General features: G+C 38.0%; 1 protein-coding gene across 2 annotated transcripts in view; it reads left to right on the top strand.

Moving 5' to 3' along the window:
* rps6kal (ribosomal protein S6 kinase a, like) overlaps positions 1 to 17,669 on the top strand; it is a 182,796-nt gene that overhangs the window by 113,691 nt on the left and 51,436 nt on the right. For both annotated transcript variants that reach the window (XM_028815955.2, XM_028815954.2), the window contains exons 10-12: positions 11,880 to 11,950; positions 16,459 to 16,547; positions 16,845 to 16,909. In XM_028815955.2, the coding sequence (XP_028671788.1) occupies positions 11,880 to 11,950; positions 16,459 to 16,547; positions 16,845 to 16,909 (225 nt within the window). The remainder of the gene's footprint in view (positions 1 to 11,879; positions 11,951 to 16,458; positions 16,548 to 16,844; positions 16,910 to 17,669) is intronic.

Genomic DNA, 17,669 nt, shown 5'->3' with positions numbered 1-17,669 from the left:
TTTAGAAAATGTACTGAGTATTAATTTGCTACATAAAGTATTAATAGCTTGATAATGTCTTATGTATTTTCAAGCACTCATAAAAGAGTAAATTATGCACAATATTTTCACAGATTGTTTTTGAGAACAATCTTAAAGCTATACTACAAATTCTGAATTAAATTTTTTTTGGGCTCTGGAGAACAACCTCAATAATATCCTTTTTAATACTTATCCTCTTCATTGTTGATTTGGCCGAATGGCATAAGATGCAGGTCCAACTTACTTCCAAGTTTTAACTGAATTGCAAAAAGTCATTAGCATTTCTTCAAGTGTGTGTTTTTTTTTGTGTGTGTGTGTGACTTGTGTATTCCTTGATCCTGATATGGCCCTGGTCTCTATTAGTGACCGATAGATAGATAGATAGATAGATAGATAGATAGATAGATAGATAGATAGATAGATAGATAGATAGATACATACATACATACATACATACATACATACATACATACATACATACATACATACATACATACATACATACATACATACATACATACATACTTTATTAATCCCAAGGGGAAATTCACATACTCCAGCAGCACCTTACTGATACAAAAAAACAATATTAAATTAAAGATTGATAATAATGCAGGTAAAAACCAGACAATATCATTGTATAATGTTAATGTTTACCCCTCCAAGTGGAATTGAAGAGTCGCATAGTTTGGGGGAGGAACAATCTTCTCAGTCTATCAGTGGAGCAGGTCAGTGACAGCAGTCTGTCGCTGAAGCTGCTCCTCTGTCTGGAGATGACACTGTTTAGTGGATTCTCCATAATTGATAGGAGCCTGCTGAGCGCTCGTCGCTCTGCCACAGATGTCAAACTGTCCAGCTTCATGCCAACAATAGAGCCTGCCTTCCTCACCAGTTTGTCCAGGTGTGAGGCGTATTTCTTCTTAATGCTGCCTCCCCAGCACACCACCGCGTAGAAGAGGGCGCTCGCCACAACCGTCTGATAGAACATCTGCAGCATCTTATTGCAGATGTTGAAGGACGCCAGCCTTCTAAGGAAGTATAACCGGCTCTGTCCTTTCTTACACAGAACATCAGTATTGGCAGTCCAGTCTAATTTATCATCCAGCTGCACTCCCAGGTATTTATAGGTCTGCACCATCTGCACACAGTCACCTCTGATGATCACTGGGTCCATGAGGGGTCTGGGCCTCCTAAAATCCACCACCAGCTCCTTGGTTTTGCTGGTGTTCAGGTGTAGGTGGTTTGAGTCGCACCATTTAACAAACTCATTGATTAGGTCCCTATACTCCTCCTCCTGCCCACTCCTGATGCAGTCCACGATAGCAGTGTCATCAGCGAACTTTTGCACGTGGCAGGACTCCGAGTTGTATTGGAAGTCCTATGTATATAGGCTGAACAGGACCGGAGAGAGTACAGTCCCTTGTGGCGCTCCTGTGTTGCTGACCACAATGTCAGACGTGCAGTTCCCAAGACACACATACTGAGGTCTGTCTTTAAGATAGTCCACGATCCATGCCACTAGGTATGAATCTACTCCCATCTCTGTCAGCTTGTCCCTAAGGAGCAGAGGTTGGATTGTGTTGAAGGCGCTAGAGAAGTCTAGAAACATAATTCTTACAGCACCACTGCTTCTGTCCAAGTGGGAGAGGGATCGATGTAGCATATAGATGATGGCATCCTCCGCTCCCACCTTCTCCTGATATGCAAACTGCAGAGGGTCGAGGGCATGTTGAACCTGTGGTCTCAGGTGGTGAAGCAGCAGCCTCTCCGTGGTCTTCATCACATGTGATGTCAGAGCAACAGGCCGGAAGTCATTCAGCTCAGTACGACGTGATACCTTTGGGAATGGGGTGATGCAAGATGTTTTCCAAAGCCTCAAGACTCTCCCCTGTTCCAGGCTCAGGTTGAAGATGCGCTGTAGAGGACCCCCCAGCTCTGATGCACAGACCTTCAGCAGTCATGGCGATACTCCATCTGGACCCGCTGCTTTGCTGGCACGAAGTCTCCTCAGCTCTCTGCTCACTTGCACTGTTGTAATTATGGGTAGGGATGTCTCTCCTATGCTGGTATCAGCAGAAGGATTTGTGGAGGGTGCAGTACTCCGAGGTGAGAGTGAGAGTGGATTAGGGTGGTCAAACCTGTTAAAGAAGTTGTTCATTTGGTTTGCTCTCTTCACGTCTCTCTCGTGGTGGTACCCCGCTTCGAGCTGCAGCCAGTGATGATCTTCATCCCATCCCACACTTCCTTCATGCTGTTATTATGCAGCTTCTGCTCCAGCTTTCTCCTGTACTGCTCCTTCGTGCCCTTAGCTGGACTCTGAGTTCCTTCTGCACGCGCTTGAGCTCATGCTGATCACTGCCTTTGAAAGCCCTTTTCTTCTGGTTCAAAAGGCCCTTGATGTCACTTGTAATCCATGGCTTGTTAGCATAGCAGCGTACAGTTCTTACTGGAACTACAATGTCCATACAGAAGTTGATGTAGTCAGTAGTGCAGTCAACAACTTCCTCAATGTTCTCACTATGTGATCCCTGCAGGATATCCCAGTCTGTAGTTCCAAAACATTCTCTCAGAGCCTTCTCTGCCTCCGGGGTCCACTTTCTGAATGATCGTGTGGTTGCAGGTAGGACCCTCACTTTTGGTTTGTAGTGAGGCTGAAGCAGAACCAGGTTATGATCTGCTTTCCCAAGCGCAGGCAGCGGGGTGGCGCTGTATGCGTCTTTAACGTTTGCATACAGTAAATCAAAAGTCTTATTTCCCCGGGTGTTACAGTCCACATACTGGGAGAAGGCAGTTAATGTTTTGTCCAGCGTCACATGGTTAAAGTCTCCAGCGATTAGCACAAGCGCCTCAGGGTGCTGCGTTTGTAACTTAGCTACAGCATAATGGATGATGTCACTTGCTGTCTCCATGTCTGCCCGAAGATGGATGTTCATGATGACTACAATGACGTGTCCAAACTCTCTGGGCAAGTAATAGGGACACAAACTTACGGCCAACAGTTCGATGTCCCTGCAGCAAGTGGAGACTTTGACGTTAACATGTCCAGAGTTACACCACCGTGTATTAACATAGAGAGCGAGTCCTCCTCCTTTGTGTTTCCCACAGGTACTTGCATCTCTGTCCGCTCTAACTGTGCTAAACCCGGGTAGCTCCACGCTAGCATCTGGGATGGTGGTAGTTAGCCACGTTTCGCAAAAGCACAACAAACTGCATTCTCTGTAGGTTCGGACATTTTTCACCAGCGCAGCCAGTTCTTTGATCTTATTTGAGATTGAGTTCACATTTCCCAGAATCACATATGGCACCGAAGGCTTAAAACGCCACTTTCTCGCAAGCCGCTTCATTTTTATCTTAGTGCCGGCTCTGCTGCCACGATACCGCCTTCTTCTTACCTCATCGGGTAAATAGGGAACCACACTGGCACTGGCATTTGTTCTCGGTGCTCGAAGTTGAGTACTTGAATAGACGAGCCTCGGCATGTAAAAAATGTTACACTTATATATACAATATACTTGTATCATAATAATATAACCGTAATGCTTTACAGTATGGATTTTTCTCTTTACATTGGGTTTTCATCAAAATGCATTACATTTAACCAAAACCACACCATTATACTGTAGCTTTTCAGATTGAAAATAATCTCCTGTGCATTATTCTCTTTAGTTCAGTTTTATTTAGAGTAGGATTTCTTGTTCATTGTTTTGGTCCAGGAGACCTAGGAGCCACTGCAAAATGTCTGTTATATGAAAGTTTATTAAAATGAGTTCAAATGAAAGATACTGAAACTGCAGCATGTTCCAGGAAAAAGTCAGCTATGATGAAAGTAAAACAAAGGCATTTGGCGCTATAAATTTGATAAGATATTTAAGATTACATTACACAGTGCAATATGATGACTTCCAGCACCTTTCATACAAGTTAAAACAGAATTGTTTTTGACACATTTGTTCACTTCTTTTTTGATTGTTTCTTCAAAGTACTATAATGTTAATATAATTCAATAGGCACTAATAGAAAGTTACTACTCGTAAGATGTATCTTTTTATTTGAACAATATGTTATAGACAAGTGAAAAAAATGCTCCTGAATATGATAGAAAAAAGAGATGCAAAGCAGAAGGTGAGCAGGTAGAAAACACACAAGCAATTTCAGAATAAATGGTGTTTGGTGTTAAACCCTCTGTTTGCAGTTCTTTTTGAGATGCTAGAGGAGAGCTTTGTTTTTCTTGTTAACCCCAAGGTTGACTTGGAATTCTATGCAAGTGTCTTAAACCATAAGTCACACTCAGAGTGATGTTTAATTATAACACTCAGAGTAGTATTTTGCTTCTGTTTAGTAGATAAAATAACATCATGCTGCAGAAAGTCATAAATTTTTGTATGTGCTTTGGCACTCTAAGGTAACTTGTCAGTATTCATGAATGGGACAAAGCCTACAGCTAAAAACACAATGGCAAGTGAAAAGTTGTTGTGGGAATATGGGTCCCTGTCGACCCCGGAACCCGCAGACAACACATCCTGACACCAGGTAAAATATCAGAAGTAATTTTAATTCTTCCAATAATACAAAGCACCTCCACAATACACAAAATACTCAATAATAAATTAATATTCAATCACAAATCCTCCACTCCACCCAGCAGCTCTGTTGCACTCCGTCCCAACTCCAGCTCACCCTGCTGGCGTTTCCCACAGTCCTTTTTATATTCCTTGACCCAGAAGTGCTTCTGTCCCTCAGTCCATGTGATCTCATAGAACTTCTGGGTCAGATGAAAACTTCTTTTCTTCAGCCCGGAAGTACTTCATTCCTTCTATCCCTGTGATTAGGGAGTACTTCTGGGCTATAATAAAAACATTCTTGCCTCCCTGTAGCGTCCCCTGGTGGCCCCCACGGTATCCCTGCTGGAATTCAGGCCACCTCCATGTTGCAGGGAGGACTCTATCTGGCAGCGTGGGGGTATTGGCCGGGATAAACTGCCAGCCATATATCACACTGTAATGGCAGTTTTAGAATGAACAAATTGAACCATCGCTCAAACTGAGTGATAGTGATGACGATGTGAGTTGTTCATCAAACGTTAACACAAAAGTGAAACTGATGTGTGATACAACACTGCGTGACCAAGCCACTATGATATGAAAGGTGAATTTGGTGGCACAAGCTTCAGTGTGATACGAGAGTAGCTACATGACAAAAAGCCAAAATAATTGTAATCAAGTGTAAGGACAAGCAAAATGTTAGACCCCTAAGCACTGTTTACAATGTGGCAAGCAACTGTCAATGTTTATGTCAGGGGAAAAGTGGAAGTCACCAAATGTTGCTCTGCGGTAGCTTGCAATAACACAAGAGGCGAGTCAGTCGTGCAGGTTACACATTGACATTTCATTCTCATGTGCAGACAATTGAAATAAAATTCTGAAATGTGGACAACGAAACATCCTGTTACTGTCTCAATTGCAGCATTTGGCGCTGCATTGCTGACTGTCTCAGAACATAACACATGAAGGACGGATACTAAATCTACATCACTACAGCACTGGACACAGTAGATATACCTTTTCTCCTGCATTTATGTTGACATTTTGGTATTTACATGGTTCATGTACAGGTAATAACATTTTTTTTTCTCATTGAAAAAAATTCAGTGTTTTTTGGCTCATTTTTTGTGGGGTAAACATTACACTAAGGAGTTTAATGAAGACTAAAATTTAACATGTTTACGAAAAAAATAATAATTTTGGTAGCAAAAATAAAAATGAAAAAAATATCCTAATAGAATTAAATGAAAATAGGAAAATAAAAATGAAAATGAAAACTAAGCCAAATTTGTAATCACAACACTTACTTTTGTACATAATTTGTATGGGAACATGCATAGTTGCTGGTATATTCATTAAAGCCTCACGGCCATAGTGTTAGCATAGGCAAGATCATTGATTCATGTGTGTGTATGTACTATTTGACTCAACACCAAAACTAAGCTCTTTCATCAACACATTTGTTTCATTTGTCAACAGATCAATCTCCTGTTGCATTGTCATCTGGCAAAATTTAGTAATACAAATGTGAATGTTATATAAATTGTTTTGTTAAGATTTTGCCAGTATCCTGCCAATATTATTGCAGTGAAAGATCAAGCAGACGTATGGCATGATATCAATGCTAGTTACTTAGTACTGATGTTTAACATGGACAGAAAAATTCCTGTCACACATTACCATAAGCTCAGGCTTGAAAGCTAACCTTGTCAAGGTCTGTATGTCATTTGCATGTTCTCCCCTTGTGTATGTGGACAGAGTACACGAAACTGAAGAAGGCTACCAGTCTAATACTGCGTATTGGTAGTGTGTCATAAAATACTCTGTGTTGCCAAAATATCTTTGTTACTAGATGTGTTGTGGAGTGAATGAAATCTGGCAAGTTTAAGGTCACAGAGAGCTACCTAGGTAGATAGAATGCTCAATCATGCACACATACCAAAGCAAAAAAGTGACTCCGCAAGGACTCTGCAGGCAATCCAGCAGCAGAAGCTTTTAAGAAAAAGCATCCGTTTAGTTTTAATCCATTCATTTACTTAATATAATATTTTGAAACAGGATGGTCTAGTGGTGCTTAAAATTCTTACATCAGAGTTTTAGGGCTCGGGCTTAATTCTTAGTCTTGTTACAGTTGCTTTGTTTTTGAGTGTTAATTTCTCTGCCTGATTGTGTCCAGTGAAATGCAGGGGCTCCTTTTAGGATTGCCCAAGGCCTCATGCTACAAACATTGGCAGTACATACTTTTCCAAATTTTTTTTGTGAGCAAAGCTGATTCCATGCATGCAACCAGTAGAACAGTGCATGAGAAGACTTACTGTGGAGATGAATTACTGTGAGATGAATGATATACAATATGATAACATTAAATAAAGCTGTATTTTAGACTTGTAGAACAGTGTCCATATTAACTTTAAAAAAAAAAAAAAAAACTTATAAAACTAGACAAGAACTCAAAAAAAAAAAAAAAAAAAAAACTAAAGCTAAATAAAAATACATGAATGAAAAATTAAATAAAAACTACAAGTTCTTAAAAAATAAAAATTAAAGAAAATGAAAACCTAAATAAAAACTAAAACTAAATAAACACTGGGTGACTTTGAAGGACTTCCTTACTCAGAGTAGTTCTGTAACATCATAAACGGTTTGGGTTTGTTTTTCCAGTTTATTTTTATTTACTGGTACACAGTAACAGGTCAAACAAACAAACTAAAAATAATTAAGTTTGGGTAGTAAATTTTAAACATTCCTTTTTATCACGTTTTCATTATTAAGCTGATGTATAACTGCATAGCATCTTAATTACTGCAAGTGTAGGTTGTTAAGAAAAGTAACCATATTTTCAGTTTCAGCAACTAAAAGCTGATGGTGTTGAGCCCTGGTAAATTATTTTACTGGTTGGTTTTGAGGACATTACCCTTGAGCTAATTTAACTTTCACATTTCTAGGCTGCGAGTAGTTATCAAACCTAGCCATGTGAATTTCCCCTTAGGATTAATAAGTCTGTCTGTCTGTCTGTCTGTCTGTAAGAAATTATCTAGAAAATAAAATTAACTGAAAGACAAAGAGTAAAGGGACACTACTTTTTCTTTAAGTACTCTAAATAAAGCATGTTAGGCAGAACTGTATTCACAAAAAATACAATATAGGGTCAGATAGATAGATAGATAGATACTTTATTAATCCCGATGGGAAATTCACATTCTTCAGCAGCAGCATACTGATACAATAAATAATATTAAATTAAAGAATGATAATAATACAGGTGAAAAAAACAGACAATAACTATGTATAATGTTAAATATTAACGTTTACCCCCCCGGTGGAATTAAAGAGTCGCATAGTTTGGGGGAGGAACGATCTCCTCAATCTGTCTGTGGAGCAGGACAGTGACAGCAGTCTGTCGCTGAAGCTGCTCTTCTGTTTGGAGATGACATTATTTAGTGGATGCAGTGGATTCTCCATAATTGATAGGAGCCTGCTGAGCGCCCTTCGCTCTGCCACAGATGTTAAACTGTCCAGCTCCATGCCAACAATAGAGCCTGCCTTCCTCACCAGTTTGTCCAAGCGTGAGGCGTCTTTCCTCTTAATGCTGCCTCCCCAGCACACCACTGCGTAGAAGAGGGCGCTCGCCACAACTGTTTGATAGAACATCTGCAGCATCTTATTGCAGATGTTGAAGGACGCCAGCCTTCTAAGGTAGTATAACCGGCTCTGTCCTTTCTTGCACAGCGCATCAGTATTGGCAGTCCAGTCTAATTTATCATCCATAATTGTTTTTTTAACAATACCCTTTTTTATATTTTACATTGAAATACATCACTTGAGAGAAATGGAACATATCACACAAATGTTTAAAAAAAGCCTAAAGACATAGACTACAGTGAACAAGAAGCATGCAAAATATATCAAAACATGTTTAGCCAAGAATGTTGTAATTACTGTACCTTATTATTCCTTAAAAGGAAAACACATTTGGAGCATAAAATCAGAAAGACACAGTTTATATTACATGTCATTTTGAATTGCTTATGTTATGAGGTTGTGATAAATGAATGAATGAACATGTACATGTACATACTGATATCTTTATATAAATGTCTATTTTTATATTACATAGAATACTTATGTTAAGTTAATAAGAAAAAGCACAAGAAGCCTCTTTTGACTATTAAACATTTTAAGTAGCAGATGTTTTTGTCTTAAGTTTTAAGGGAACATGCCTTGATAAAATGTCATTACTGAATGATTCTAAATTTTATCATTTAAAATTTGATATGTACTCAAGAGTTTTCTAAGTTCTAAATAAGATTACATGTTGCTGCACTGCAATGGTGCACTTACAGTGTAATTTTGGGGATGGTATAAATAAAATGTTCTTCTACAGTATGTTTATTTGCAAAGCAGTCACTCCCACAGTCTCCCCTGTGCATATTGCGCTACCTGATTCAATATTCAGTTTATAATTAATGTTGCCAATTAGATTTTAATATTATGATATTCTTATTCTAATATTGACATTGAACTTTAAATTCTAAATACACAATGTAAGATTTTTTAGTTAAAGCAATGTTGAATGCCAGTTGCCATTTTTACCCTTTTGCTAAGCTAAAGTATATGATGTGTATTTGATATCTTTTAAATCATGATTTGTTATTCCCAAAATCATTCGTTGTGTCACATTTTCATATTGCTATAATGTCTGCAGTTCAAAGATGTTTTAAGCGATTGCTTTTCATGCTAAATCTCATCTACTTAATTCTTAATATGCTTTTATTTATATAATCTGTCTCTTTTATAGCCAGTCTTTTAGCAGGCTATAGCCAGTAAAAGTAGATTTAGGTTATCCTCCTGAAGTCCAGAATAGCATTGGCATGCTTTCCATATGTGCTTTCAGGGGTGAGGAAGCTTTTTAAGCTAGACTGATTAACAAGTCTGCCTTGTTAAGGTCAAATGAAACAAGTAAATAAACTGTATAAAAAATAGAAATCAGAACTAGATTTACAGTGCAAAATGTTTCAACAATACTCTGGCTATTTTAGCATACTAAAAAACTTTTAACCTATTCACTCCTTCAAAAAGAAAACCTACTTATGTTACAATATTTTATGGTATTAAAAAAATCATGAGAATGAATTGTTCACTGTGTTAATGAAATTTTCAGACATTTGTTGTAATCAGACCATATTACCTGAGCATATTTCAGCCTATTAAAACCGTTCAAGGAAACTTTTACAGTTTCTTGCAATACATCTTTGAATTCTACAAATGGAATTAAACATTTTTGTGTTGTTTGACAAGTCTGTCCATCAAGAAAATCTCACTCTCTGGAACAGATTTAGCGCTTTTGGAAAGGTTATGCCAGTGTGAGACATGCCATTTTTGCACACTTGTGTTACTTTTTCTTTTACTATTCAAGGAGGTTGACAAGAGCTAGCTGTTTAATTGAAATTCAGGCATTAATGTCATTACCTTGTGATGCAACATGTCAAAAATATATGGTAAGTGCAGATTCAGTTTCACACCCAGTTTTTTTTTATATATACAAGGTGATGTGTTTCACTCTGCATTAAAATAGCTGCCTTGAATCAGAACATCTCTTGTTACAGAGCATATTTCTGAGAGTGCAGCTATATTTTAATTACATGTTTTTAACATGTGGTTCACCCCTCATGGTAGTAAATGAAATACATGAGGTGTTTGGGCACATTTCACTTGTGGATCTCACAGTTTCACACATTCCAGGTGTAGATAGCTTCATGCTACACAGACATTTAATTTCAACAGAACAGCATCCTGCCTTTTAGGGTACTTAGTGCCAAAGTGAATAGTTAAGTAATTCCCCAATTAGAACAATATTATTCAATAAATGCATTTTCAAATTCAGTATAGTTTTATGTATCTTAACAATTTTTCATTGCATGCTCAAAACACTTTGCCCATTTTTATTTATACATAACCCAATTTCCTCATTAAGGGTTATGTATACCTGAAACCTGTTATAGCACTTGCAAGGCAGGAGTCAATTCTATATGGAGTGGCAGTTCATCATTGGACCTAAACATGGTCATAACAATGCGTTATGTGCACACATAACCAGCTGGATTAGAGTTTCCAGTTAATCTGCTGTGGACGTGAATGAGATGTTTCGGAAATACTAGTCATTTACTGATATAGTTAAAATAAAGCACAAAATAAAAAAAATGCTAAACACAAAGCATAAAATATATACACAGAATACTTATTTTACAAATAGGTTAACTACCTCAATATTTATAAATTAAAGACAAAGCTCTATTACAGTATATTAATATAAGAAATCTAGAAGCATAAATGAAAAAAAATATTAATTTCAGTTTACCCAGATTCTATCTGCTCTTGGTCATCTTCTCATCCAGTTCTTCTGTGGATATTTTACATTGTACTAAACTGCGTGAAAATATAACTTGTTTAGACAGAAAACCAAGTACCGATATCTGGTTTGCCTTTGGCAATGACAAATCCATTCAAAAGTACTGTTAGTGAGATCAGGTGAGATAACACCATCAAGATAGCAGTGAAATGAGATGCAACCATGACATAAGCAAATGAGAATAGGAGACTTTTTATAACAGTAAATCAAAAAGATTGCAAGATTAGAAAAAACTATATTTATTGCCACATGAATATGTGATATGATAAATTGATGGGTCTTAAGCCTTCATTTAAAAATTGAATTTCATTGCACACACATAATAATATTGAGAGATAGATCATTCAATGTTTGTAGGTCTTATAGCTAACATTTCTGTCTCTAGCAGTAATTTTAATTATCCCTCCAATTTTAGGTAGATGCTGTGGAGTATGGAACCAGGCCATATACTGTAGTAACATTTTAAAATGAATTCTAAACTGAAGTCTTTATTACAATTTAATTTGTTACAATTTAAGATCCGGAGGTTATATGAGTAAACCTACTAGTTCTAGTTGTGATCTTTGCGACAGTCATGTCTATTTGATACATATGCAGAAAATAGCATTTCAGTGTTTTGCATATTAAGAAAATTTCTTAATATGAAAGACACTTGGTATAATATTTAGATTTTATGTGAAATACCACACTTTTCAAACTAAAAGGTTAAAGTATTTTCTTTCTTATTAAACTGCTACATATATAAAGTAAAAAAAAAAAAAAATTCCTTATAATTATTATTGCAAGGTGCATTGAGATATAAATTGCTGTTAAAAGTGACTTTCTTGTATAGTTTTTTTTAGTTAAGATGGAATTTATTTAGACTTCTGGCTTTAATTCTACTGTTTTGTCTATTCTAATTCCTATAGTTTGAAATGCTCACTGGTACGCTACCCTTTCAAGGGAAAGACAGAAATGAGACCATGAATATGATTCTCAAGTAAGTCCCTTCTTTAAGATCATTAGCAGGAAGCCCTACGGAAAAGTGTACAGTCTAATCATTATTTCCTAAAGCAGTGGTAAAGACTTAAAAGAAAGATTGCATGGTCATTGCCATGTTTTGTTATCTTCATTACTTCAAGATGTTCAATTTGTCAGTAGTATGTTTTTTTTTTCTCAAGAAAATAGTTTTTCAGTGTTCTTGTTTAGAGTTTAGTTATTGATAGTAGCTTTATGCTGAATTGCTATATTCTGTGATTAATTAGTATAATAATACTAATTATTATCATTAGTATAATACTTTAGAGAGAGGAAAAAAAACACTTTTTTATTAATACAAATATTCATAACCTTATATATATAGATTCCGTGGCTGAAAAAGCATGGATGCCCTAAAGCACCAAGCAAACACCTCCTCAGCCTACTTCTTGTGTTTGCCATTTATTCCCTGTTTGTTTAACAGGTTAATTAAGCACACAATGATATTATCAGTAAAGTAGGCTGAAGCAAGAAGTTAAAAAAAAAAAAATAATTGTGTACTAGAATATAGTTTAATATGTCATCTTTGCTTATACTTTGAGTAACCACATATTTGCACCTTTTTTTTAACATAGTAAGAATTTCACTGTATTCTGTACATCTGACAATGCTACTACTTTTATTTTTCTGTTCTTTAAGCCATACTAGGTTTGTTGTGGTGTGATGTACTTTGCTGTTAAAAAACAGATATATGCGATCAGAAATAAAATTCTAATTTTCTGTGGCATGATAGTTCTATCCTGTACCACAAAAACCCATTCCATGCATTTATACCAAGCCATCAGCATCCGTTGTTGACTTTCAGCTGGATTAATCAACTGCCTTGGGTTGTTTTTGTCATGTTCTAATCCTTCTTATCCATTCAACATCTTAGCTTCATAACATTAAATAGCCTGGAAAGTCCTGGATTTGAAAGGGAATAAAATTGTTACCTTGTATATTATGCAATTTTTTTAATTAAGTATTGCTGTCTTCTTTTACTGTGGTAAATTATTTGTATAGAATGTTAAAATACAGTGCAAGATTGTCTAGGTCATTATTAAAATGTTGAATGATTTTGTTAAACTTAATTATCAGTAAGTTTTGAAACCTTTGTAAAAACCTGTTTTTCAAAATTTTTCTCTAAAATTGCTTTGAAGACTGACATGGCGGTGCACATAGTTGCAAAGGCTCGGTGCTCTCCCCTTCGAAGTTTTGTTTTGTGTGTGTGTGTTGATTTTAGTTTGTTCTACGTCCTGTTGGGCGAACATATAAAACAACCAAGATGATCTTCTTAAGATCGGAGTCTGCTGTGAGGGGAGTGTTACGGCGGAATTCATTCACTCGCACAGCATTCCGGTGAATATAGCCAGGACACCCGGCTCCCAATGGATTACCATCCCCGGAGGCAGGTGGCGCAGAGAGAGGAAACAGAAGCGAGGATGCAGGGTCGGCGCGCTAGCAAGACTACAGAGACAGCCTCACAAAACTCCACTTCCAAGCCTTTTCCTCGCTAACGCCAGATCTATTGTCAACAAGATGGATGAACTGAGGATTCAGGTTGCTTCAGACCACATGATCAAGGACAGTAACTTGTTTGTGTTCACAGAAACCTGGCTTCATTCATTAATACTGGACTCGGCTATTGAGCTAACCGGCTATTACATCACGGCGTTATGACAGGGGCTAGAGACTCTGGTAAGAGCAGAGGAGGGTGGTTGTGTGTGTGTGTACATCAATAATAACTGGTGCATGGACGCAGTGATACTGGATAGCCATTGCTCCCCTGACTTGGAGTATATGACTGTGAAATGTAGATCTATCTATTTACCGCAGGAGTTCAATGTGGTAATGATCACTGTTGTTTACATACCACCAGCTGCTAATGCTAACTTGGCTCTGAGACATTTATACAGCAGCATTAGCAGCCATTACCCTGATGCAGTGTTCATTACCACAAGGGACTTTAATCACGTGGATTTAAAAGCACTGCTCCCCAAACTCTACCAGCACGTAAAGTGTGCTACTAGAGGAGCCAACACGCTAGACAAGGTCTACTCAAACATCTAGCTGGGCTACAGAGCTAAACAGCTTCCACACCTGGCCCAGTTTGACCACATGTCACTGGTGATGATTCCTGCATACACCCCTCTCCGCAAATCTGGTCTTACCACCACAAGATCACAACCTGGCCTGATGACGCCTCTCTGCAGCTGCAGGACTGCTTCAACAGGACTAACTGGGACATTTTTGATAGTCCAGACCTGGAACTCCACACCGACAATGTATTGTGTTACATCAAAACCTGCATTGACACTGTCACAGTAGAGAAACGTATCCGTGTCTATCCAAACCAGAAGCCCTGGATGACGAGAGGTTCAGCAGTTGCTAAAGAAAAGGAACACCGCCTTTAGTTGCGGTGACAAGGCTCTCTACAGTATGACACGGTCCAACCTGAAGAGAGGCATCAGAAAGGCTAAGAGGGACTACAGGAGAAAGATTGAGGAGCACCTGGACAGTAATAACAGCAGGCAGGTTTGGCAGGTAGTCCAGCACTTCACCAACTACAGGACCAGCCATGGAGCTGCTGAAGGTGACACCTCAATGGCAGAGGAGCTGAACCACTTCTTTGCTCGCTTTGAGATGGATCTACCAGAGGCAGCTGTTACACATGCAGCAGCAGTTCACAACAACATCACCCCCTCCCTTAGGGTGGAGGAACATGAGGTGAGATGCTCGTTCCAGGCTGTCAATCCTAGGAAGGCAGCAGGTCCCAATGGTGTCCCTGGACGTGTATTGAGGAGCTGTGCAGAGTAGCTGGCTGGGGTCTTTACAAAGATCTTTAACCTGTCACTGTACCAGGCCTCATTTCCTCCCTCTCTGAAATCCTCCATCTTACTCCCTTTACCAAAAAAAATCGCCCATAGCCTGCCTGAATGACTATCAGCCAGTAGTGCTCACCCCGGTGAGGATGAAGAGTTTTGAGAGACTGGTCCGGAGTCATATCATGTCCTTCATCCCTCCCACCTTTGATGCACACCAATTTGCTTACAGGGCTAACAGGTCTACTGAAGATGCTGTTGCTGCTGCTCTCCATGCTACCCTGTCCCATCTGGAGCACCAGGGGAGCTACGCATGGCTCCTCTTTATTGATTTTAGATCTGCTTTTAACACCATCCTCCCTCACAGATTGGTGTGCAAGCTGCTAGCCGTGGGACTCCCGTATTCCACCTGTATATGGATTAAAGACTTCCTGACAGACCACACATAAAGGGTTAGGGTGGGTCCTCACATCTCCTTGGTCATCAGCATCGGCACCGGCTCTCCTCATACTGTACACACATGACTGTGCCTCCGCCCACCACAGCAACACCATCATCAAATTTGCAAACGACACCACTCTACATCAGAGTGGACTGTGTGGAGAGGGTGTCAGACATCCGCTTCCTGGAAGTCCACATCATGGAAGACCTGTCCTGGGGTGTGAACAGAGCTGAGCTGGCGAAGAAGGCTCAGCAGAGACTTTATTTCTTAAGAGTACTCAGGAAAAATAACATTACCCAAAAACTGCTGGTGTCCTCCTATCACTGCTCTATTGAGAGTATCTTGTGCTACTGCCTCTGCGTGCGGTTTTCCAGCTGCATAACAGCGCAGAGGAAAACACTTCAGCGGATCGTAAAAGACTGCCCAGCAGATCATCGGCTGCTCTTTACCCTCTCTGGATAAATTGCACAGCTCTCGCTGCATAAGGAAAGCAGAAAATATCTTAAAAGACTCCTCACACCCCGCTCATGACATGTTCCAACTGTTGCCATCAGGCAAAAGATATACTGTAGGAGCATCAAAACAAAGACTAATAGACTGAGAATAACAGTTTCTACCCTGTTGGTATTAGGGCACTGAATGCCACCTAATCACCTCCAGTGCAGCAGTGCAATAGATGACATCTTGTGCAATAGTGTTCATGTGCAATTAAGGTCTTATGTTGAATGTTTATGTTCTACCTTATTTCTTCTTATCCTTATGTAATTATATTTATTTATATTTTGACACCGCAGAGACTACAGCTAATTTCGTTGTATTTGTTACAATGATAAAGATATTCTGATTCTGATATACAGTTATCCATTGCGATTTGCGAGGATTATGGGTGCGGGACCCGTGCAAATGCAAAAATCTGCAAATACATTTTGGGTCCCATGATTACTGTATATTCTAAGTTTATTACACTAAATAAGATGCAAAAAATTGTGAGAAACATGAGATAAAATGATCACTGTGCAAGCAAATCACATTTGTGATAGTAAACACTGTGGTTGTCTGCGGTTTTCTGGCACAGATTGCAAAACTTACAAAATAGTTTCCATTTAACTATTGATGTCAAACCCGCACATACATGGATCCACGAATTGTAAACTCGTGAATCGCAAGGGCTGACCTACATTTCTTTTTTTCATCTGTCTTGAATTAATGGTGTGTTTGTTTATACAGAGCTAAATTAGGTATGCCACAGTTTCTTAGTGGTGAAGCTCAAAGTCTTCTTAGAATGTTGTTCAAGAGAAATCCTTCAAATCGACTAGGTATGTTTTATCTTTAATGACTAGATTACATTTTAACAACGGCTGGTTTTACTTTTTCCCCTTTACCTGTTAACCATTTTTTTAGAAGTTTTATACCAAATAAATAATACATTATTTAAAGTGAATTGAAATGAAAAATAGTTAAGATGTTTATTGCCATGTTTTAAAATGCTGTTTTAATTATGTAAATGTTATGTACACACAGGACAAGCTCACTAATTATTTAAAATATTTTTAAAAATTCTAAACATGTTGCTATTTAACAAAATAATTAATAGCATTTTGATGTTTTTCAAGGGGCTGGCACTGATGGAGTGGAAGAGATCAAGAGGCACCCTTTCTTTTCAACAATTGACTGGAATGTATGTTGCTTAAATCTAAAAAATCTTAAACAAATTCATTGCCTTAAAACTTTTTTGTTGTTTTTCCTAAAATGCAAACTATTAATATTTTTTAGAAATAATTATTTAAAAAAAAATGCTTTTTGGGCAATGTATTATACCAGTTATTATAGCAACCTCTGACATTCTGAAAAATTAAGAACATTTTAAACTCCTCGGAAGGTCATGCAAAATAATTTAAAATTAGAAATTAAATTGGCTTCAAAAATTCTAAAAAAATAAGTGAGAGCCATGGCATGTTCATTTTTAATTATCTTTTATTGAACTGGCTAATGTATTCATCAAAAATTGTGATTTTTTTTACGTAGAAACATCTTAATTTAATTGCGAACACAAGTCTCTTTATATATTTAAGTGTTCTGCCTAATGTTACAATATAAGACAAGATAGTCTGTCAAGGGGGAGGATGCTGTGGATATCATCTTTTGCTCACTTAACTATTCATAGTAACAGACATTTTAAGCAAGGGAGCCCAATTGTTTACATGCCACTGTATATTAATTATAATACTGTAACAGTGTTCAAAGTACAAGCCTTTTTTTAGTGCATTGGCAACATTATTTTTGCAGATAGCTATCACCATATCCAGTTGACTTATCAAGTTTCTTTTTTCCTTTTGTGTCTTATCAGTGATTGATTGTGATTGCCATGGAAAAGGGGTTTGTTTTAGTTGAAGGATATGTAAAAATGGGAGCAAAGAGCAAATCCAGTCTTTGTTACA

Source organism: Erpetoichthys calabaricus, chromosome 12, assembly GCF_900747795.2.
Source record: "Erpetoichthys calabaricus chromosome 12, fErpCal1.3, whole genome shotgun sequence".
In the NCBI taxonomy this organism is placed as follows: domain Eukaryota; kingdom Metazoa; phylum Chordata; class Cladistia; order Polypteriformes; family Polypteridae; genus Erpetoichthys; species Erpetoichthys calabaricus.
Note: the sequence above shows the minus strand (reverse complement) of the source record. Positions and strands in the feature narration are given on the sequence as shown.